General features: G+C 43.9%; 2 protein-coding genes across 2 annotated transcripts; one reads left to right on the top strand and one right to left on the bottom strand.

The window, feature by feature from the left end:
* Positions 1-64: 64 nt before the first annotated feature.
* On the bottom strand, positions 65-3,794 carry LOC105456527 (DNA replication licensing factor Mcm6). Its single transcript, XM_011700627.1, has 11 exons — positions 3,524-3,794; positions 3,248-3,391; positions 2,902-3,166; positions 2,609-2,811; positions 2,328-2,526; positions 1,714-2,241; positions 1,317-1,622; positions 892-1,228; positions 674-799; positions 440-579; positions 65-363 (listed from the first exon to the last, which is right to left on the bottom strand). Exons 1-11 carry the CDS (start codon positions 3,613-3,615, stop codon positions 253-255), a joined length of 2,451 nt encoding a protein of 816 aa, XP_011698929.1. The 5' UTR covers positions 3,616-3,794; the 3' UTR covers positions 65-252.
* Positions 3,795-6,596: 2,802 nt separating this feature from the next.
* Positions 6,597-8,834, top strand: LOC105456526. Its single transcript, XM_011700625.1, has 3 exons — positions 6,597-6,663; positions 7,315-7,589; positions 8,182-8,834. The coding sequence occupies exons 1-3, from the start codon at positions 6,628-6,630 to the stop codon at positions 8,735-8,737; spliced, it is 867 nt and encodes a 288-aa protein (XP_011698927.1). The 5' UTR covers positions 6,597-6,627; the 3' UTR covers positions 8,738-8,834.
* The last annotated feature ends 15,337 nt before the right edge of the window (positions 8,835-24,171 follow it).

Genomic DNA, 24,171 nt, shown 5'->3' with positions numbered 1-24,171 from the left:
TTTAAACCCCCCCATGTTGAGGCACTTAGTGGATTGTAAGGAATGAATAAACGCTTTGCAGCAATGCTATAAAAATGTGTTTTTTTTTATCATCGTCAGGAGTTGAAAACAATTCCGTAAAGTTTATAACATTTACAGAATTCAGGTTAAAAAAATATGCCATTATAATACATTAAAGTAAAATATTTCTAAAAACGTTACTCTTTATGAAATAAACCGCTTTCTCATCTCAAGGCACTCCGACACTTAAAATTAAATATCCATGACATAATTGGGATGAACAACGAGTAAAGGATCCTTCTCTTCGTCTTCTGTATCTTTGCTTCTTAAGCTGGTCGTTGTTAAAGGTATTATAATTTGATCCTAAAAAGTAAAATTGTGCAATAAATTATTATAAAATGCAAAAGTGCCATAAAATATAGAGAATATAAATACATACATGGTACGTTAGTCTATCAATGATCTTTTCAATAAAGTTTTTCCGCTCTAGCAACTCTTCCTCTGAATCTAATTGATCTTGTATTTGATCAAGATACCATGCGATTAATTCGGATTTCCGTATGCCACCCTTATTATCGTCTATAAAAAAAATATATTAATTAAACAGACGGATATATGATAAAAAAAATGACAGCGTTACTTTTTTCTATTGTCAATATAATAATAAAAGTACCTTCGCTCTCAGCACGACTTTCCTCGCTTCTCATATAAAGAACCAACATATTTGACAGATTCTTATATTCCTCAAAGGACATAGTCAACTTTTTCTTCGGTGCTTCGCGCGATGTTTCGTTAGACGCTAAAAAAATCAGTAAAAATAAATATTAAAATATATACATGTGTGAAAACAGATGTACTACTGTATGCAATAAAATAAGTGTGCAGACATACGTGTTGAAGGCGGCGCGTCGTCGTTGCCGTCTGCGTTAAACGCCGCCATGAGCGGTGGTGGCTCGTCGACTATGTCCATCCCCAAGTTCCCATCGTTCATGCCTTCCTCGAGGTCTACGTCGGGCTGTTCCACCGTAATTATACTCTTTTGCAACAATCGTTTCGCTTCCTTGACGTGCTTCACTGTCACCTCGTCCATGCATTCTATTTTCGCCAATGCCTCGGACAATCTAATCATGCTCTCCAACTGCCTCACGGTGACCCTCCACTTGCCGCTTCCGCTGCCCGTTCTTTGTCTGAGAGCCGTGTAATTCTCGACTAAAAGCTCAGCGGCTTCCTACAAAAATTTGACGATTTGAAATTAACCGATGTAGCTTCAATAAATTGGCTTTGCCAAATTGGTTTACTCCAGAAGTGTATCTTACCTGACTTAAAATGGGTTTAAACTGTTTGGCAAAGTTGATATATCTAATAATCTCGTCTTGTTGGTAGACCACCTGAAGATCGTTCACGTTATCGCAGTGTAAATCTATGATTCTCTTGGCAATCGCGTTATCGATGATTTCGTTACACTCGTCCAGCACCACGAAGAACAAATCGAATCTCGACATGATAGGCGCGGTTAACTGTACATTTTGCTGCAACGACTTTCTCCTGTCGTATCGCCCGCCGATGGGATTTGCCGCCGCCAGTATGGAGGTCCGAGCGTTTAAAGTCGCTCTTACACCGGCCTGGAAATACACGTGGACTTTAGAAAATTCTTCATAAAATTCTTTTTACATATAAATATATTAGATTCTTTGCACAAATATTAAATGTTACCTTAGTTATCGAAATTGTCTGCTGCTCCATGGCCTCGTGAATCGCGACCTGATCCTTCGGATCCATCTTGTCGAATTCATCGATGCAGCAGACGCCGTGATCCGCGAGCATCAACGCCCCGGCCTCTATGACAAAGTCCGAGGATTCCTCGTCTCGTACAACCGCGGCCGTCAAGCCAGCCGCGCTCGATGCCTTGCCGGACGTGTAAACCGCCCTGGGCGAGAGATCGGTCACGCACTTTAGGAACTGCGACTTCGCGGTGCTGGGATCGCCGACGATGCAGACGTTGACATCTCCTCTCAGCGACGTGCCCTCCTCCGTGGTTTTCGCTACGCCGCCGAAGAACATCAGCGTGATTCCTTTCTTGATTTCGTCGTTACCGTGTATAGCGGGAAACAGGCTGGAGACTATGTTTGAGTATAGATTTTTGTCGCGGCTCATCTCGTAGATGCGATTCCACTCCGCTTCCGTCATTCGTTTCTTCATCACTTCTTGTGAAATTTCTTCCATTGCATCCGTACCACCGAACTGTATAACACAATATGAAATATCGATCGAATATATACATTTTTTAAATAAGCATTTTATTTCATTTGCTTGTCGAGTCTGCTTACCCTTGCGCTCGTATTGGTAACGCTGCAGGCGAGAAATGCCATTTTATACGTCAGTTCCCTGACACCAAGCGCCTTGAGGCCAGTTACACCTTCCCTCTGCTCATTATTCCTGTTTCTTGGCCCCATTTCAGCCTTGGCACTTGGCAAAGTTAACGCCCCCACGTCCGGCACTACTATGAGAGTTCCTGTGAAATCGTATCTGTAAAAATGAGAATAGTTTTATTATTTAAGCTTACAATTTTAATCATTAAAATGTTTTTTTTTTTTTTTTCAAAACTTACCTGTCACCAGCTTGCACCATCTCGACTATCTCAGATCTCAGAACAATTTCGACAGAGCGAGGTATAGAGCCACGTGGAAGTTCAGCTTGCGTTTCCTGAATTCGCACTTTCTGAAAGTCGACGAACACTGAATTATCCACGTCCAATAGGAAACGACGTCTGTTGCTGCACACTGGATTGGAACAGATTGTCGGATTTGTAAACTGAAAACAATAAACACTGAAGGCAACTGAACCAAAGTTATAATTAGCTGTGCCTTATATAATATAAACAGATTTTCATTATATACATACCTTAAATTGCTGCTCCACATTTTTAATAAACGCATTGCAGTCCATACAAATAAACGTGCCGAGGACCAACTCTGGATGAACAGGATGCGTTCGTACCACCTGTCCAGATATGCGGGTCAAAGTGCCCAACAGCGATGTATTCAACTCCCTTAATTTATGCCTAATAGATACGTCGGTAAAACTGACGTAACACTCCTTGTCCTTTGGCAAATTTCCCACATCCTTGACAAAGTTGCTTACCGCTTGACACAGATATGGATATACCCTGGAACAAAGAAAAAATTTTCGTTTATTTATATTTCTCGTAAATAAAAAAAAAGGAGATAGCGATGACCGATTATAACACCTGTAATATTCCTCGACTATAATTGTGGCGAGCGTTTGATTATACGCTTCCATATCATCGAAAGACACCTCCAGGGTGCAACGTTCTGGACTGATGAGTTCTTTGGCTGGCTCCAGATATTTAATAATCCCAAATTCCTTGAATCTGCGATAGAAAAGCAATCAATGAAGCAAGTGAATGTTACTATATGTTCAACTTTAGTCCGAATAAGCCGAATTAAGGAATGCATCCTCGCATATTCGTGGCGTTGAGGATGTTCAACCTATAAAACATTACCTCTCCAGGAAATCCTGAAACAATTTTTGACACTTGACCCCGACCTCATCTCGTACACGTGCTCGAACAGCTTGTTGGGGTGCAGCATCCATCTCTTCGATGAATTACAAAGAAACACGTTGGATATGCGTGGAAAAGTACGGATAAACTGAAGCTGACATTAAAAACAAGACCGATGGAAATTTGGCGGGAAGACACGCTTCAAGCACGTTCTCATGGAATGACGTTTCCATTAGGACGAATACCTATGTTGTTACTGTTAGGTTAGGTTAGGAAAGTCAGAGTAGACGTGCCGTCGTGCTCGCGTTCACTAACGCCACAATGTGCACACATTGAACTACATAGCGAATACTTTCAACGGGTAACACGCTACATTCACGATTTTCGATTTGTAATCTAATAATTTGATCATCAAATCAATAGAAAATATAAATGAAAACTGAATAGAGTCTAGAGAAAGAATAGATAATAGATAATTCTATCCCAATAAAATCTGTAAGATATAAGATATATGTAGATAGATTAATATATACTTATAATAAAATATAATTTATGAATATACAGTTCCGAAGTTAAACATTATAATTCGTTCGAATCTATTTCAAGACAATGGATCTATATAACGTTATATTTACCTTTTTTCATTTAATTTGACATACAAATCTAGATATATCTGATTCTTCAAAGATCGGTACCCTACAGTAAAAAAAATATAACTTATGACTTATCTCAAGATTGCTTCTCCACAAGAATTTCTCTACCGGGTGATGGAAATTCGTTGCATACAACACTCACACGCGAATACGATTAATTAATTACGGTCTATTTAATTCGCAAAGTAATTGTCAAGAGTCATAATATAATAATTCCGTGATAGTTTTTATGATCCTTCCCGGATATTTAAACGCGATGCGCACTTACTTCGTTGCGGATGGCACAGCAAGAAAAAATGCAAAAGTACAAAGTTATAATCTGATTGATATTCATGATATTCGCGTTTTATTTGGCGAATTTACGCCACGAGAAAACCTTATTGTATTATTAATAAAAAAGTCATTTCATCATAGCGTTTTATTAATTAAATTATTTGATCTGTATTATTCTGTTACCTCGAAATTTGCAAAGTAAATTACATTTAAGTAGTGAAAAATTTGTGGCGTGTTGCGAAAATATAAAATGAATCGGGAGAGCTAACCAGATAGATCTGATCAGTGTCAAGTGTGTTATTAAAATAATTATGGTCCGTAACTGTCGCGAAATCCATATATTATAAACCCTGTTTTCTATCGTTTTAAATATATTTTATCATTTTTTATCAGATATTATAAATCCTGTGTACTGTCGTTTTGAATGAACATAAATCGTATGAGAAATCTGTTTCCTGATCTTTTGGAATCTAGACACGTTTACAAATAGTTAACAATCACACGAGTTAGTGTAATATTTACTGTACGAGTTAGTGTAACGTTTACTGTAATAATTGTAGAGTGCAGGGATGTTTCATATTATTTAGCACTTATCGCGCGATTGCGTTTCGTAAGAAAGTGCGAAGATACGTGCCACGTATTGTGGAGCACTGCACTGCTACCTCCATCCGGACGAGCGTCCGAAGTTGAATGATAGAGCGCCGACCGCCCGTGGGCACAACGCCTCATCTGCCGCTCCGCGCGAAAACAATATTAAGGCCAACAATCTCGCTGTCACAAAATATTCAACGTATATTTCGAAATAAGTAAATGCGAAATAATCTGTTCGTTACATTTTAGACAGCTTCCGATGAACTGATTGCATTATCGGAAGTTTTCTGCTTTGTTTCATGTAGTCGCGTAATAACCTATATCCTAAATATTCTAATTGTTACGATAATTGAAGAAATTTTTCCATTTTTTTTTAAATTTATTATAGTAGTAACATGAAACATTATTTTGGCAAGTTTATTAAGCAAAATATTTTAAGCGGAATTCATCGAAATACATGATCACTTTGTTCGGAACTATCGGAGCTGACAGTTTCTCATACTAAAAGACGCAGAATGTTTGACACATTAAATCCATTCAAAAAATCATTTTCAAAAAAGACACGATACATTTAAAACGCGGGCACATCCCTTCTCAGATTTATCTCTAACTGAAATTGAAGCTGGAGCCTGGAACCAACAATTTCAAAACCAGTATACCAGCTAGAAATATGTGATATTCAGATTCTCTAGACAACTCACACGGTCTCCAGACGTGCATTACAACTCCCAGGATCTCATTGAGTCGTATACCAGTAGTCGATCAAAGTTAAAAGAGATTGTATATCGTACAAAGGTAACTCAAGTATCCTGAATTTATTATTAATTTATCTACATATTCAGCAAGAGATAAAAAAATATCGACCATAATGTTACGTAATCTGGAGGAAGAGTACGAACTAAAATGAAGTTGTCACGAGTCGCCATTTTGTCGGTTCTATTTATCGTTCGAACAAGATAAAAATTAATATCTTTATAATTTTTAATTAATTTATTATGCAATTATTGCAAAATTATGTGAATAAACTTATGCAATTTTTCTCACAGCGTATATTTCATTCTGTGGACTTTTTCGACTAATTCGTAAGACTTGTAGCTTTTATTAACAATCATTAATGTTTAATTGATATAATATCTTATTTTTCTTTCTTTATATTATAAAAACTATATTCCTCCGAAGGATGGAAAGATAATCTCGACTCTAAATCCAAAAGCGCATCCGCAATCCGCATAACAAAAGCCGTTGCGACAAAATAAAAACGAAACGACGAAAGAAATTTAAATGAAGCAGAAGTTATTCGTCATGCAGAATTCGTCTCGCGACCGTCTTCCCGGAGACAAAAGGAAAGTTCCTAATAACGCTTCGCAATTCGCGTGAATGGCGCGTATACTGGTCTTGACACAGGAAAGAGGGGCGGGGAAAATGTTGAAATCCTCAGTGTAAAGAACAGAGACGGGACTACCGTCGCTTTACGCATTTCCTGGCTAGAACAAGACTTGGCTCTTAAGCAGACGCGACGGCACGCCGTATAAATGGCACGCGAAGTGCGTGCCGCCGTTTTAGTCCTTTTTACGAAATAGAAGGAGGATGACCGTCGCCAAGAAAATCGGCATTGTCTGTTTGGTAATGAGAGTTCCGAAACATCCAAGTTATTCGCAATGCATTCGAAATACAACTGTGATGATTTAATATATAAAATAAATATACTAACTGATAAATATAATACAGAATAAATGTATTGACTGATAAATATATACTAAATAGAATAACGATGTGCGCCGTAAAATATACTATAAAATATGTGAGCAGCAAAAATAATACGATAATGTTAATTTATATAACGAAAATGTAAGTAAATGATAATAGTGAGACTTTTATTACAAATGTGATTTTACACTTATTGTTAATGTAATTTCACATTTTTCTACAACGTACGATTTAATGTGATGCTAATCGAGATTTAAAGTTAACACCAACTACATTTATTATTCGTGATATGTTAACAGCGCGGTGGTTCTCGCTTATCGCGAAGTAAGAATTCCGAAGTGAAAAGTTGGATAGTCTCGAAATCTGCTATCCGAGCAGCCGTGAACTTGGCTGTTGGCTTGTATAATACATTTTCGCTCTTGGGATACTTTAGGTGCATCGACCCTGGTCCTAAAATGAGTCTGGCGTTGTGCCGCCGTATAACGGAACGACGGCACGACGGGTATGCGTTTTCAAAAGACAGATGCGAATTGCGGCTAATAGATATACCCCTTGTCTTGAATGTAGGTGACACGCGTCTGCCTGACGAGTGCCATACTAGTGACCAAGGCATCTGTGAATCCGACGAATGTACCGCGTCAGTGGCATAGTTATCTGCCGGCTACGAGCTCTCCGTTTGCGAAACATCTGAATCATCAATACGATGATCGTCGCGCAGTCAGCAGCGATTTGAAGGAACTATCATCCTCCAGAGCCCTACAAGCAAAGCGTCTAGTGGGTCTTCAATCTGCGTCGACGTCAAGTATAAATCGCAGGCAGAAGTCACAAACGGGTCCTCAGAGGTATTAAAGTCGTCATTTCTTACATTACAGAAGTGTGTGAATGAGATTAAGAATAGGAAATAATAAATAGACATAAAATATAAACACGAGTTACTAAAAAATACACTGTTAAATATGAAAGGAGCAGCTGTAACTCAATTCCTTTTGAATTAAATAAGATTTCGTTATTTTCAACTTCCATATGGGTCATAATTGTTATAAAATGTTTTAACAAAAAACATGATTAAAAAACAATCTTATCTAATCGACCCATTTCTGGTTGAATTGCTTCATATTACTGTGTATTTAATCAATATAAACTTAATTTGAGTCAAATTAAACACATTTCTTGAGTTAAATTGTTTAATTTCATTGTTTTAATTAAATTAACGACATATTATATAAAAGCAAAGACAAGAAATTACAAATTGAGTATAATTTGACATTATAAATTTAACAGTGTATTAAATAATTCGTTTTAATAATTTTGAAGATATGAACGAAACTTTAAAATATTAATATCGACGATTCTCATTTCGATGGAAAGTCTTGCGGTATCTCTCTCGCAAAAGATGCGCATATTATACTGTATCTTCTTCTTCGGTACTCGAAGGTTCCCTACAGAAATTCACCAGGACGACGTTTGGCTTTCGGCGAAAGTGCCGAACGCATCTCCGCCGCCACCATCGAAGACGACGACGACGGTGGCAACGACGACGACGACGACGACCTCGCCGACAACGTTATCGGGACCTCGAGGTATCCGGGAAAATCATCGCCACGTACCTCGACGATTCGCGTATCAGGATGTCGAAGCAGTTGACAGATACCTGACGCACGAGCTGAATGACGATAAATTACCGTATCGTGGAAAAGTTGAGGAGGCGACGTATTACCATCGAGATCCGCAGGACATAACGGCAGTCATCAAGGCCCTCGATCGCTTCCTGAGCCGTACTCTAAACGACGACGGTTACAATAGTAAGGTACACCCGCCGCTCAATCCTGTTCTCGCCCTCGTCCTGTCCCGATACGGGCGTTACGTGCCCGGACCGCGAAACCCTCGCGTGTACGCGTATTTGGCGGCGAACAATATTCACAACCATCAACCCTTCGGCAAGTACAAATACGAGTTCGACGATGAGCCGATTTACACGACTACAAGATAGCAGATGTACCACGTATTATTAATTTGCGCATGAAAATATGATAATGTAAACACATATTATGATTGACGGTGAAATAAAATAATAACTTGTTAATTAATTTCAGCTGGAAAAATTCATTCTCATTGTCAAAGCAGATATCCGAGCGCACAATAAATAACGATAACTACGTGTAAAAAAAAAATATGTAATAAGATGATCGACAGGCGAGCAAAATATTTCTTATATATTTGTCATCGTCGCTCCGAGATTCTGGAATATGTTTTACAAGAATTTCTCGTAATTCGCACGTGATAAAATATTGGATGATATCGAGAACTGCTATTGCCTTTAGGCCATCGCATGTAATTCATAACAAATTCCTGACTTCCGACTTAATCTCAAGCCGCATAAATCTGATGCTATCTGATGCATTTCTTTCGCGGAGAAAAAATAAAAGATATGATATACGTCTTTAAAGGGGAAGAATTAATTTCGAACGATCAATTCGCGGAGTTGCGAAAATCGAAAAATGGAGATGAATATATGAGAGGAAGTGCAATTAATACAACGGCTCTGATTACTCGCGTCTTCTAGGCGTAGGCCGACGTTCAGCCGCTTTGTTTTTCTCTTCGGTGTGCTCGAACTTATAAAAATGTTCCCCGCAACTATTCCCCACTGCCGCCCACAATGTAATTTGTCCCATAGCCATTCACAAAGGCATAACGACGCCCATCAAGGCCCTCGGCCGCTTCCTGCGCGGGACCCTGAACGACCGTAGAGCTGCAGCTCTCTCTCTCTCCGCGGCGCGCAAACTGCGTCCCGTCGGTCAATCTCGCATTAAACGTTTGCTGACCGCGCTTAAACGCGAACGGTATACGTTATCGTTTCACGTATCCGCACGTTTACGTTTTATTTGCTCGCGATCGACGGAATCTATATCTTTTGGGGGAGTCCCGCGCGGTCAAATTTAAACCGTCTGCGAGTCCGCGTCAGCGCCGCAATTGTCCTCGTCGTTCCGGCAGCTGCGCCGTTAATTAACAGGATGAATCTTTGGAAAGCGCTATTAAAGGGATCCTTAACTCACCGTCGCGATCTGACGTCGCTAGACGGTTAATCGATCGGCGCACCGAGAATTTATCCTTGAACCTATTCACAATCGGATTTTACGGCGGGTTAATTGGAGTAGTTGGGGAATCCGCTCCCGCGGAACTCCGATTAAGTAGTAAACTACTCTCGTTACACACCTTTCTGTCTCGCGGAAGCCGACCTGAGAATAGATATTCCAACTGTTCGACGTCATTTATCTGAACCGCGCGCCGCGATCGTTTCCTCCACGGCGAGATAGACGCGCAATTATAAAACAATTATCGATTTATTCGTGGATTCAATAACGCGTCAAGTACACGTCGGCGGGGAACGAGATGATTAGTTGCAAAAGCGACTTTCACCGAAATAACAGAATAATGGAAGCGAAATTTACAGGTATATATGAAGATAAATAGATGATCCCGCGCGCGCGCGAGGATCCTCAACCCGCACGTCAAATTTCACCCTTGACGCGGGCGTAACTGTGCAAACTCAGCTAAAATACACATCGCAATTAATATTCTAGACCTATTGTGTATAAATATTCAAATATACATTACGCCCGGATACGTATCTATCCGTTTCCACAAGATTATCCTATGAATAAATTTTGAATTAGACCGTGAATATATGACGGTATATGTGTGGACATACGTTATCCGGATGTGTGCGAGCCTCCATTTGCATTGGCGGGTTTCAGTCAATAAATACATGTAGTATAGAGCGTGTCGCGTCAGACGCGTGTAATATATTATAAGTATATATATATATATATATGTTATATATGTTTTATACATATACACGACCGTGTCTTTTGATGTATATATACATAGTATATATATTTATAGCTGTGTATATATCATAGATATATACATATATTTTCATTTGCATTGCTGATACAGATAATATAATAAATTCGAATACGGGGAGATACGCGGGAATCGTTTAACTATAACGCGTTCGACAAACGCCGTAAATGAACGCGTAACGAAATTACGAATTGCATTTCGAAGGAACACGATCCGCCGACGGGACGGCGAAGGGAGATAACGCGAATTTTGGCGGCGCGGCCAGATTTTCGTTCGGTCGTTCAATCTCGCCGCGCCGGTTCGAAAGTGGTGTTTCGCCGCGAGATCATAAAATCGGAAGATCGTGCTCTTAAGTGACGCTTGATTGCCTCTCTCGTCCGCCAGGAAAGCATATTGTCGGAAAATTGTGTTTTCCCGTGTCGGTTCGCCATTCGTTTTCTTCGAGATTTACGGCAGCGAAATCGATGGGTCTTAATAACCTCGACCGGACGTACCGCACGGTACATGCACTCCGGGCCACTCGAGATTAGCCGCGCGCGTCGACTTTTCTCTGTGATACCTTTCCATTCTCTTCGAGGGGGTAGCTTGCATCCGTATTGGATTATCCGTCCGTTATCGATTCGATACCTGGGCCGCGAAAGACTGGGAAAGACTAGAGGTCGTCGAACCCTAAGAGAAGGTAGGTATCATTGGTGAGAGAAACGGGAACGTCGCGCTCGGAAAAAAATTTTTTAGTTGCAAATCTGTATTCTCATGCAAAACGACTCTCGTGATAGCGAGAGACACACGCGGCCCTCGTGTGCCAAGTGGCCTCTGCCGCAAACGTCCTTGCATTATTTAAGTCATACGGCGACGATGAATATTTTACACCGAAAGTCAGCAACAACGGTGTAACGGTGGTAGACACGCGCGCGCGCGGAATTCGCAAACGAAGAGAGGGAGGGCGGCCTCGTCACGTTCGCCGCGTTGAAAATTTCGCGCATCCCTTTTCTTTTAATAGTCAGAACGATATCTGAGAGCAGAATGGATAAGGCGGGCTCATTCATCATTCCGGGCGGGAGACGCGCAAAATTTCCTCACGTTTCTTTTCCTTTCCTGTAATTCCCGCGCGCTCTCTCCTTTAGGCGTTTTCCAGCGTTAGAACAGCCACGGGCTATATGCGTGCCCCGCCTGCAACTTCGGGGAGGGCGCGGGGAGGACGGGGGAGGAGGATTTCAAATCAAACCAGTGATGAAAAAAGGGACGACGGTAAAAAGCAGCGGGAATAAAATATGAGAAATACGTTTCCTCGAGGCGATACGATTCATTTTACCCGATCCCGCGCCTTGCTTTCACGCGGCTGCTGAGAAAGAAAGCGAAACGAGTTGCGAGATACGAGAGAGAGAGAGAGAGACAGACTCGAGGAGGCATATGGTATTAACCCGTCACGTTAAATTCCCTTTTTGTTCTCTGAAACTTTCTCCTCGCAGCCTAGATCTATCAAATTCTCTCAGCGCTACATTAAATCACAGCCAATCGTACAATACACGATTAATATTTAATCGCTATAATCTCCGCTTTTATATGCGGATAATTCTCTAATTAGATATTATAATGTTATACTCGCTATTCGATCATTATATTACGCGCGAAAATGCTAATGCGATAAATTTTTTGGGTATAAAAAAAATAGGACATCAATTCCTTTTTTCTTTTTGTCGTAAAGTAACATCACAGTGTATTCCGCCGAGCGAATCTCGGCTCTTCTCCTTATCTCGCGATGCGAGCAACGATACTTGTAACGGGTGAACTCTCGAACACGGTCTGCGTTCCCCGGGTATCGCCATCCGTGTTGGCGCCTTATCAAATTCTCATACGAAGCTCCGGGAAACGGCGAGGAATGACGGAGCACAAAGCGCCGAACGAGATACATCGTATACGTGTATATGGCGCATCCATACGTACTACCTACTTGCTGTCAATTCCGCATCGGGAGGAAGAGGGGAGGGGACTTGCCTATTCCCTCCCTGCTTCCTTCCCTCTCATTCATCCTATCGGGAGAACGGTGACCATTGAAATTTTCGAAAGACTTCCGATACATTCGGTGGCTTTTTCGATGCCCGCTGGGGACTGACGTCCGATTTGTCTCCGAGTAGTCGCGCATTTTCATTTCTCTCCGTTCGCCACGGCCGGTTATCGTGCAGTTACTATCATTGAATGTGATGTGACCGCATCGCGTGTCCGTGTGTGATGCGACGGTCCAACGAGACCACCGGTTTAAGACCACCTCCATTACCGCGACCGCAAAAAATCGCAGACAAAGGGAGCGCGCGAAAAAGTTTAGCCGCTTAAAATTTTACGCGGAATCATTCGTCCACGTGCTTCTTGTTATTCTTTGCAATCTCTGCGTAATGCAAATTGTCTACCACGTAACATGTGTATTTCGAAGCTTCCATCGTTCTTTTTAAGTACAAGCTTTCTTTTACAAGTCAATCTTTCCTTAACAATATCTTAAGCGTCGTCTACAGTGAGACTTAAGACATAAGAAAATTAACCAATCGTAGCCGATTATTTATCTCACGTAAGAAGAATAATCGAGTGTGATTGGTCAATTTTTTTAAAATCTTAAGTCTCAAGTCTCATTGCAGACGCCACTCTAATTGAATATCATTTTCGTAAGTTACTTTTTACAATCACATATTTCTTGTATATAACACTTCAAATTAAGACTAACAGAAAGACTAACTTAACAACGAATTAAATTGACAACAAATGTGACAATTTTAAGTAAACCGATAGCTCTGGGACATGCCTACACGAAAATTCTCCACTAATTGTAAGTCTTGTTTTGCAAACGGCTTCAAAATAATCTTGACCATCCCTCACTATATTCATGCTTATCAGCTTCCGTTGAAAAACCGAAGTAACCAATAAATATGCGAAAACCAAAGAGCAACTCGTCGAATGAAACTAGCGATTTTTTAACATTGATCGTTCACGCATAGGCATCTGATCGACAATTCGCGTCAGCTTACTCGACGCATTGACGTGCCAATCGGTGCAGTGAGAATAACAGATCTGTCTAAACAGCGCGATGATGTTCGCTTTTTCCGATGAAAAACAGCCGAAGCGTTTCGTCGTTTTTGCCACAGAATTTTTCGACTGTCCATTTGTCGATATTGCGGCTGTCTTTCGGACTGAAGAGCTTAAAGCGTGTGTTAAGTTGAGCTATATGAAATAGCATTTGATATACGTAAAAACTCTCTCAAGTAATCATTACGTCGAGATGACTTCTATAAATCAAGTAATTCATTTCATTCCATCAAAATAATTTGTTTAAAAAATTTTTAAATATAAGTTTTGTAAAAGCTATGAAACCCTTCAATTATAACGTGTCTGTTAAAATTGCAATTGCTTTCGGAACTGAAGTACCTACGATAAAACAGATATTATACATCGTAATGTAATAATAAATTATAGTTATTGCATGCTGAAATGGATTCCCTCAAGCGCGAGACAATATCTGTATAATTACACAAATTATCATTAAAGCGTAAATATGCTGTGCGCGACATAAAGTACGTAAATAACATACAGATGCGATGCGCGACAAAATAACGCCAACAACGAATGTAATCAAGAAATTATGGAATCCCGAACACTAAAAATACCTTTGCAGAACTTCATCAAACCACATTGCGATCGTGTGTGACGTACATGCAATAAATCTAGACGACAACAGTATATACGCGAGAGGAGCAACGAGTGACAAATTCATGTTTGTACCTCACATCCGTGACGCGGTAAGTACAATTCCGTCGCGCGCGAGAACGCCACGCGTTAAAGTTTACGCGCTCGATCGTCATGGTGACCTTTATTTCTGCGGCTCTTCCTTCCCGGCGGGAAGTAATTCCGAGGCGCGCACAATGGCCGGCGCGGAAAAGGAAGTGGAAATAAACCCTCGAGATTCCACACGTGACGCGGCCGAGAAGCCACTCGGTTTTAGCGCGGACACGCTCGTCCACGCCGCGCGCCCGCGGCGCGGCTCAATTGCGAGGGTGACGAAAGGCACTCCGCGCGCCGGAGGTGCCCCTGCCTGGAGGGTAGGTGTTCGGGGCTCGCTAGCAGCTCGGTGAAGAGCACCGTCGGCTTCTTCCGCGGTTGCGGTCACGACAACCGAGTCGTGGTTCACCGAGAGAGAACGCGCGCGCGCGCGCGCGAGAGAGAGAGAGAGAGAGAGAGAGAGAGAGAGAGAGAGAACGTGCACGCACTACGAGCTCTCAGTAATTGCCACCGTGTTTATAATTGTTGCGCTCTCCTCCTTCGCTCCTTTGTGAGGAACGGCTCTCGAGGCTCGCCGCTCCTTCTTCCGGTCGCCCTCACGCGCACTGCCGCCGCCGCCGCGCCAACCCGACCGCCACTCCGCCACCGAGGCCATCTCCTCGAGCTATACGTGCTCGCGAGACACGGAGCGAGACGGAAAATTAGTTCGCGGGTACAGTAAACGACGGTCCGCATCCTCGTCCCTCCACGGGGGAGGGTTTAACGCCGACGAAAAAGTCGCCCCGGGGGAGAAGTGCGCGCTCGCACTTTATTCCCTTCTTGCAGTCTTCCGTGCCTCTCAAGACGGCGCTCGTTCTTTCTTTCGTCGTCGTCGCGAATGCACGGTGAAAATTAATGCCGCTGGATGAAGCGCTGGATCCGTTATATCCGCGTACTTTCGTCATTTCTTCTCGCACAAATTTAACGAGAGTTCACACTTTTAAAAAATCCTCCCAACAAATTATAAAGCTGCAATCGTAGAAATAAAAATAGATATTTCACAAGCGTGACAGCGATTGACAAAACTTCGATAAACGTATACTTAGAAGTTAATGAAAGTTACAAAGCACAGGTCACAATAAATATATAGCTCGATGAAAGCTGCAAGCGTAGAATATTTCTCAGATCCGTTATCCTCTGTGATCTGCTGTGGATTTAACGCGAAGCTCCCGTGGAATTTGCGACGAGCGCGAATTTATCTGTCTCGGCGCGCGCGACGCAGTGAGTTACATCAAGATTTATAATGGCGTCGTGTCGGGGGACTTTCGAAGACGTCGGGCGTCGACGCCTATTTATTCAGCGAGGCCCGGCGACGCAGCCTTGTTGCCGTTCACCCCGAGTTTCCTGTTCCGTCGCGCCTCGATCAAGTCGGCCCGCGTTACCGTTCGGAACCGGCCGCAGGAACCACTTATATTCGTGTTTATTACATCGAGATGTGACGTCACTTCCTGAGGGAGAGGGAGGACGGAATAACTTCATCATCGTATCCCACAAATGCGGCGGCGGCGGCGACGGAGATGGTGGCGGTGGATCTCCCTTCCCTCCCCCCTTTTGAATAAAGCCGAATGGATCCGCGCGCATTGGTCCTCTTCCTCACTTCCCCTCTCGGTCTTCCGCCGCTTCCTCTTCATCCTCATCTTCCTCCCCTGTCTCTCTTCTCTTCTCCTCGCCGATCGTAAAACTCTATCCTCCGCTTTATGCCGCGGCGCGGCTTCGAGAGAGAGCCCCCGATACGTATATACCGACTTGCCTTTGACTCCGAGCACCACCGGGAAGAAGAGAGCGCCCGCGTTCAAAAGACGGGCGGGCGAAAGTCGATGTCGCCGAATGAAAAACGCCAGGCTGACTTCCGCCGGACGAGAAAATGTACAGGGTTGGAACAGGAGGGCGGAACCACAGATGGCGAGCTGCAAATTCGTCGCTCGATTCGCACTTTGCATAAAAACGATCGGCCGCTCTTTTCGCCCAGTTCTTTCCATCGCCTCCTTCCGCTGCTTCCATCGTAACTTTTTGTACTTTCATTTCGCCCGACTGGGAACATCTTTCTCGAAACGTCCGATAACTTCCATCGCGTATAGCGATTCAGCGAGAGACGAGCGCTGTCGAAGCACGTGACGTTACGTAGAATATCTATCTAGTTCTGATGTATTAAAATACATTTTTTAAATATATATCTATATATTTACCGTTTTATTTAAAATATAATACTAACAGAGAAATTATTGACTTGTCAAATTTGAGTAGATTTTTCTTTTATGTAAATCTCTCTTCAATAAAAGTGCAATATTAAGAAAAAAGAGTAATATACTGTGAAATGTTCCTCCACTCTTTCCTTTCGTAACGCCACGTCTAACGCAAATCTCGAAATTCGAGAACTCGATTGCAAAAGTGTCGCTCGATATCTTTCCACAGTATAACGTCAAAGGGTCTCGCAGTAATACGTAAAGGCGACTTCTTTATGGATATACGGCAACGGGGGCGTGAAACGGCATCTCGCACTCGGTGTCGGTAATCTACCGCTTCGCTGGTCCCGGGTGCGGTTCCGCCTTCTTCTTTCAGATGTAAATGCATTTTCCAAGAGAGATCGAATCGCGCGGACTCGTAAAAAGGGAAATGGCAAAATCGCTCCATCATCATTTCTCGTCACGACGTGGCGGCTACTCATTTCACCGTGTACGCAGAGCGTGTCTAACAATAAGACAATTGTTTACGGCTGTTATCCGACGGGAGCAACCGCATACGCGAGGCGAGGCGAGCAACCTCCCCGAGATAGAGCTGTTCCTACTATCGCAGGAATTAGACGGTTGTCTGCGCGCTCGCCCATGCAGACGCCTCCCTAAATTGATAATTAGATAATCTCCCCGGCATCTGGCGAATGTAAAGATCTCCACGCGAGCGTGTATGAGGACACCGCCTCGTGTAGACCGCTCATTTCCGAATTAGACGACCGCTTAGTGCCTCCTGCGGCGCGTGGAATCTCGTGGAAGGATCCGTGAGGTGCTCTCCGGCTAAATCATGGTCTTCATTTTACTTCCGGGGCAAGCAACTTGCGCACTTGTAATAGCTTCTCATATAACAGGCCTCGCCAGACCCGCGCTAGCATTGCGCCACAGGGACTTGGTATAATTTTCACCTAAGGCGTGGCCTTAGGTGTAGGATTCGCCCGGATCCGTGGCGGTCATGCCGCATTCGCATAATAATGGCTGTACTAACAACAGTTGAATGAGACTTATAAGCCTGGGGCTTGAAACTTAACTTCGTACGTAAAGCTCACTTTGTATTAAAAAAATTGTATCGAATAGTTTTTTATAACTTCATTGACTTAATTTCATTACGACGAAAAGAGAGAGAGAGAGACTATCATTTCTAAGTCATTTTCTACTACTCTTAAAAATTGATTTCTTATATAAACAAAAAATGATAAGACCCTCTTCTCTACTGCAATATTAGACACGCTTCTGCTTACTTCTTCATTCTATACTCTCTCTGTGCTCTGCGCGGTAACTCTCTTAGTAGCCGGGAAGTGTGACATCATTACTCTCACGCCCCGGTTACTATACTTCCTAAGGGACAGGAGATTTTAACTTCCATCACCGATTTACCCTCGAGTCCCCGGCTTCTCCCCGGCTATATTCGACTCCTGGACCCGACGATAATGCTATTTAACGTGCCGCTTCGTCGCGAGTGCAAAGTGTCGTACCATTACAGAGCGCGGACGCGCCGCTCCATTAAGCAACGCATACGTTCCTCGCTCGCACGTATATACGTCGCTTCGAGATAGGAATGGGAGCAGAGAGTCAGCGATACAAGGGGTCGGGTAGCCCGGGCGGTCGACGGCTATGTGGCGGCGACGGCAACATTTGGCGAACTACCGCCTTTAATTAAACCGAAAGAGCGACGTGTATTGTCATTCCGCGCGGCGCCGCGGCCATGGCGTTGCATTGTGCAAGAGCCGCGTGGTCGGCCAGTTATACCAGTTACCGGAGAGAGACCGGCAGGGCAGAGAGAGAGAGAGAGAGAGAGAGAGAGAGAGAGAGAGAGAGAGAAAGAGAGAGAGGGGGGAAAAGAGGAGACAGCGCGACCTCGTGGAACGTGCTCGTCGCGAGGAAAATTCGCGCCCATTCCGTTCCATTCGCACGCGGCGAGAAGCCCGGCCCAGCCCGTTCTGCTGCTGCAAAAACAGGCAAACCCGACGTAACGAGATCCTCCGTTCGGATTGCACGCGGCAGGAACGAGACATTCCGTTTCCTCTCCCGCCTTTTCACGCTATCACGTTCTTCCCCCCTCGACTTCCCCCCCGTTTAACGTCTGCTTGCTTCGTTGCGTCCTTTTGCCTTAGATCCTCGGCCTCGGTGTCGCTTCGCGCTATTAATTGACAGTCGTCGGTTTAATCGCTACTTAATTACCTCGCAGCCGGGTAGAAGCGTCTAATTATCAAGACGCCTGTTCCTGTCGCTTACCCCTCGCCTCTCGCTCGGATGAGGCATAAGTTACGATGCCTAAGTTACGACGTTTAAAATATAATTCGCTGTTCGTTGGCGCACGCACTTCTCCGTTGGGAGAACGTGAAATTAGCGTCGCGTCGCGTAATTCGATGTAGAAAAGACTTAATGTTGCTGCTCGAGCAGTAAAGCACGCATCTCTGACGGAATCGTAAAAGAGTTAAATGTAAAGAAGCGCGTTTTTCTCTAGGAAGCTCAAATGTTAATATCTTAACATTTTGACCGCGGCAAAACGGACGGTCTCGCTCCGCAAAACCGTCAGAGAAAATTTTTAGAATTTCCTCTCACTTTAAATATGTATACATCTACGCTGATGAAAATATAAATCGTCCTGGAAATCTAAACTTTAATATTCTGAAACTACTAAAAAATCGCAATATAAGAAGCTTTCTAAAAATTCTACGTAAGGAAAGGTTACTTTTAAATTCGTTAAAAAAACGTGTCATTAAAATTAAAGTTCTGATGTTCATGGAGCGCTCTATGCAATTCGTTGTCGCCTGACTTGCGTAACGTGACGCGGTGGAAAGAAAAACTGGGACAACCAGATGAAACGAGATTACTTTTTTTTCGGAAGAACGACTGCTATTGCAAATAACATCCCTCGCTCTTTCGGATCCCCCTTTTTTTCCGTGCATAAACGTATAGCGATGTAGCGATGGCGCGGACGTCCGGTTCCAGCGATAACATCGATATTAGCAAGGCAGCGCGCGAGAAGCATCATCAGCGGCAGCGGCCCGTGTCAATCGTCACGTGTGACTAGCCGCGAGACTCATTTCCGCGCACAAATGGCAATGAAAATTGAGCTGGCAGAAATTACACGGATATTACACATCGAACACGGCGCTGCGCAACGCGCGCGGCGGGCACACCATACCGTCTGCCATATCTCGCGGGTCTCGAAAATGCGATTTCTATATGAAACGGCCAAGTCCACGGAAGGAATTATGCGGATGTTCGTCGTTTGACCCACGTCCGCTGATTCCTTCCTCGCATCTCCCACGATCCTCGCCTCCTGCACGTCGAGAAGATGGCTGGCTCTCGTCATTAGGACTTTACAACCTCGACGTGAACTCTCAGAGGAGGGGCCGCTCCGGACGGCCGAAACGTGCCGGGAATCGTAACTTTTTCTCCGCATCTGCCGCGGCGAGCGAGACCGAGGGAGATGCGCGCGAATTTAAAGCGTCCGTTATACTTTCCACGAGGAACGCGCGAGAGCCACCCGGCCGCGCCGCGGCGTCTTCCTGATTCTCGCGCGCGCGCGAGGACCCGGCTCTAAACGAGTAAACGAAATCGTGCCGGGCGAATAAATTTCCGTGGCTCTAATCACGTTGCCGCTCAAACGCGCTTACGAATGGGCAAATTACCATCCGTCGGATTACCGCTCGGAAACTTTTCTCGCTGGCACACACACGCTTAACTCAACAGTTTTGCACCAATCGGATTTTACACGGATAATTACGAGCTACCGTAGTTTCGGCGAGGCTTTAAATGGAAGAACACGGCGCGGCGCGGTACGCTCGCCTACACTCGCATCGCGACCCTGCAGCCAACTTCGATCAATTACGTCGGGATTTGATAATAATCTTTCCATTGAGGAGCTTAATAAATTTCGTCTCCCGGTAAATCGCGTCTCTCCCTCACACAAAAGGACATCGCCCGATATCGCGGAATGAGCGTGAGGAAAAGAGGTCGTCGTCGCGCCTCGCAATGGCCAATCGCGAACGCTCGCAATTCGATTATGCTAATGCATCGCGACGAGACGGATACGCCGCGCTCGTCCGCAGCTCCGCAAGATCGGCATAATCGTCGTTAACTTCTTAATAGCGCGACCGATTATCCGTGAGGGATGAATCTCCGGTAGGGGGAAGGCGAACGAACGAACGAACGAACGACATTGCAATACAATTTAATCGCGTCCCTGAGAGAACGATTCGCCGACTTTCGTCTCCCTCGTTTCCATTCTCACCGCGGGCGTTGAACTCTTTCCTTCAGTTTCCTCGCTAGAAAATAGTTCGCTCTCGGTTCAACGAATTTCCCTTTATCCCGAGCGCGCTACACGGACGGCGACGACGACCAGCGTTCGCGCTCGGCAACAAAAAGGATGCTCCGCGCGCGTCGTAATTTCCGGTCGCGGGGTCGCACTTCGGGATTTTCATCGCGCGTGAATTAAAGGAGCCGGCAAGACATTTTTAAATTCTGGCTCTTCTTTTTTCCACGTGTCCTTGTTACTTCGCATTTCGCTAAAAATTCGAGGAAATTAATTGTTTATTAATCCTTTTGATGCCGCGCTTTTAATCTCCACTTTAATAAAGAAAGTAGTAATTAACGTTGCGCTAGCCGCGCTCTGCTTGATAGTTCCTTCAAGCCGCAATAAAACGGACAAAATCTCCGTGGCGGTTGTATGAGATGCACATGAGGGGAACGTGGCCGTAAAAGAGTAATTTGCGTCAAGTGTAAAGCAGCTAGAATATAAAGACACGGCTAACTCGGTGTCGACTACGTTAAAACATTTTTCTCTCTATATGATAATAACTCTGTATTCTCTTATACAGATATCGTATATAAAGTTATTTTAAATATGCTTAAATTTTTAACGTGTACACACATTCATTATAATTCGTAAAGTTACTTTTACGATCTCGGCGATTTTTTTTGTGAAAATGTTCGGGGAAATTATGGTCATAGCTTGTAATTTTTATCTTCTCGCGCGGCACCATTAGCTTTACTGAAAAACTTATTTAAATATTCGGTTCCATTTGCGTGAATAAAGGACACCATAATCCGCGAATTTAAAGCGATGAGTGTTAAAGTGAATATAAAGCATTCCCCCCTCCTCTCCCCCAGTGGCTAATCCGCGTTATGAAAAATGGCACCCTATTACGAGGATTAATGCTACCGCGGATTCGAGACTCGAGTGGAAATTGAATTCTCGATAGCCTCGATAGATATCGCCGCGGCGAAGCCGTCTAAATCTGTCCGCTGTTTGTGCATTATGCGCGTCCACACGGCCGCGAATGGCCCCCGGCCGATCCATTTGAGGTATTTTTCCCCCTTCGCGCATTCACCATTTACGGCCTCTGCTGCTCGCGGATATTTTCCCCGATCTATTTATACTTCAAATAGCTCGCCCTTTGTTGGGAATGAAAATATATACCCAGTGTGTTAATGTCGCGAAAGAGTTTTCTGCGGGGAGGAGAATTAAAGGCACGAAGAGCACATTGCACGCGCGAGCGGATGTACAAGCGGCGGCGGAGATGCAAATATTGAAAAAGCGACGAAAGACGCTCCGCAAATACGGCACGCGCGCGCGCGGCTGATGGTTGAGGGTATCTGAGATACCCGATACCAGAGCATCGTAATATTTTATCATCGTCAATATTGAACGGCGCGTTTACGTATCAATGAAACGGCGCGTTTGCTTTTCGCTTTCGCGCGAACCCGCGAGGGAAAGAGAGAGGGAGGAGAGAGCGGAGACTTCGAAGGAGCGACAGGTTTACGCGCGGACCGTGCGTCAGCTTTTATGTCGGCGCGCAACGCAAAATTCCATCCTTCCCATTTACCGGCCCTACCGGCAGGGAATGCCATAGGCTATTTCGCGGGTGTCCGCAATAAATCGCAATAAATCCCTCGCGCCCCGGCCGCGACTCGTAAATCGTTGTAATCGTACCTCAGTATCGTTACCGCGCCGACAGCTCGCGGTAATCGAACGCACGCGCGCGAGAGATTCTCGATTCCGTGAAACGCAAAGACGGTATTTCGCGTTATTTCGTCAAAAGTGGGTCAGACTGTGATCGAACTGGCGCGTTTGTGCGATTTGTATTTTGATTTCGGAAGAGAGAGAAAGAGAGAGAGAGAGAGAGAGAAACATACGCGACGCGCCGGCTCGTAATTCCCGTTTACAGCGGCGCGGGTTTACATTTCCGCGTTTTTACAGCGCGGCCGGTTTGCAATGTGTTGAATATTCACGTGAACACCGCGTGAATATTCACAATCGTGGAAAAAAAATTCCCCACATTAATACGGTGGAGTGGCACGCTCTATTAGAATTAAATTTTCAACTTCTCCTCTGTAATGGATGCAGCATCGTGCGCCGCCCCGCTGTAAACATGTTAATGAGAGGTCCGCGGGAGTTTATTACTATCCTGGGCGAATCGCGGCCGGTTAATTACAATAAAATCCGCGGGCAGTGGCGGCGGCGGTACAAATTAAATTTTGTGTCATTATCCGCTACTTCCGCATTCTCTGCCGATAGTTAATAGTTAGCTTCGAAATTTGCGCACCGCGCGCACGTTTGTTACAGGACTACTAATTATAATTTGGCAACACACACATCTATATCTTACCAGTCTTAATTTAACTACCGCCAACTCTACTACGCGTAGCTTTACCGTACGGCAGAACAAACTGAAACTTATTAACTCCACTCCGAGATGTACCGAAGATGCGGTCGACGCGCGATGCAGTCTGCTGCCGCCAAGCCTCTCGTGATTTTGTGAACTATCTTCCGTATAGCGTTTCGCATTTACACGACAGACTCGTTAAAACTGAGATAATGTGTTCCTGCACCGGGAGTAAGGTGTTTCCGTGTATTTCCGAGGTGGAGAAACCTCAGCTTCGCACGTCATTCCGCGGGATCCCGTTGATGATCTTGTTACCACGTTTACGGCGCGGATGCCGCGCCAAAGTGTCGCGGAAAATCCGCTCTATGAATACACCGCAATCTGCCTGTACTTTCGTACTTCGCGGCTGCGAACCGTATTCCGTTATTCTCTGTTGCATTCTACAACGTAATCTACAGCAATTTAAGTTATTGTGAATAGCCGACCTCTTCGAACTCTCACGAGATGTCTCTAAATTGTGCAAAACTCGCGAAATTATGTTATCAGAGAAAGCCAAATAAATCAATAAATAAATTCAACGAGATATATAAATGATATTAATTTGAACTGGACTGCGTAAGTGAATAGCACAAATAAATTTGAGAGTTAATGAGTTCTTCGCAGTATTTTAAGATGCTTATATAAGCATCGAATTAAGAATTGAAGGTCAATTATGGATCTCGTTATTCCAACTTCAGCTAATGATTACGTTGCAAGTCCGACATTGATTCGGCGCGCAGTTTAAATGGCTGAATAAATGGATTTAAAAATTCATATAGAATTTATTAGGCCAAGATCCAGCCGTGACCATAGAAGGCGCTCTCAAATTTATTCGTGTTATTCAAGATATTAAGATATTTGTTTGTATGCATAGCTCA

This window comes from Wasmannia auropunctata, unplaced genomic scaffold (genome assembly GCF_000956235.1).
Source record: "Wasmannia auropunctata unplaced genomic scaffold, wasmannia.A_1.0 LD335634.1, whole genome shotgun sequence".
NCBI lineage: Eukaryota > Metazoa > Arthropoda > Insecta > Hymenoptera > Formicidae > Wasmannia > Wasmannia auropunctata.
This window is presented reverse-complemented; position numbering and strand designations above follow the sequence as displayed.

What these genes read in the sequence shown, in the direction of transcription:
- LOC105456527 (XM_011700627.1), bottom strand. Translation starts at nt 3,615, where the DNA reads ATGGATGCTGCACCCCAACAAGCTGTTCGAGCACGTGTACGAGATGAG. An exon ending in TTTCAGGATTTCCTGGAGAG is followed by an intron (nt 3,392 to 3,523) that starts GTAATGTTTTAT and finishes TTTCTATCGCAG; the next exon opens with ATTCAAGGAATTTGGGATTA. An exon ending in ATGGTGCAAGCTGGTGACAG is followed by an intron (nt 2,527 to 2,608) that starts GTAAGTTTTGAA and finishes TCATTTTTACAG; the next exon opens with ATACGATTTCACAGGAACTC.
- LOC105456526 (XM_011700625.1), top strand. Translation starts at nt 6,628, where the DNA reads ATGACCGTCGCCAAGAAAATCGGCATTGTCTGTTTG. An exon ending in AAATCGGCATTGTCTGTTTG is followed by an intron (nt 6,664 to 7,314) that starts GTAATGAGAGTT and finishes TCTTGAATGTAG; the next exon opens with GTGACACGCGTCTGCCTGAC. An exon ending in TCACAAACGGGTCCTCAGAG is followed by an intron (nt 7,590 to 8,181) that starts GTATTAAAGTCG and finishes CGGTACTCGAAG; the next exon opens with GTTCCCTACAGAAATTCACC.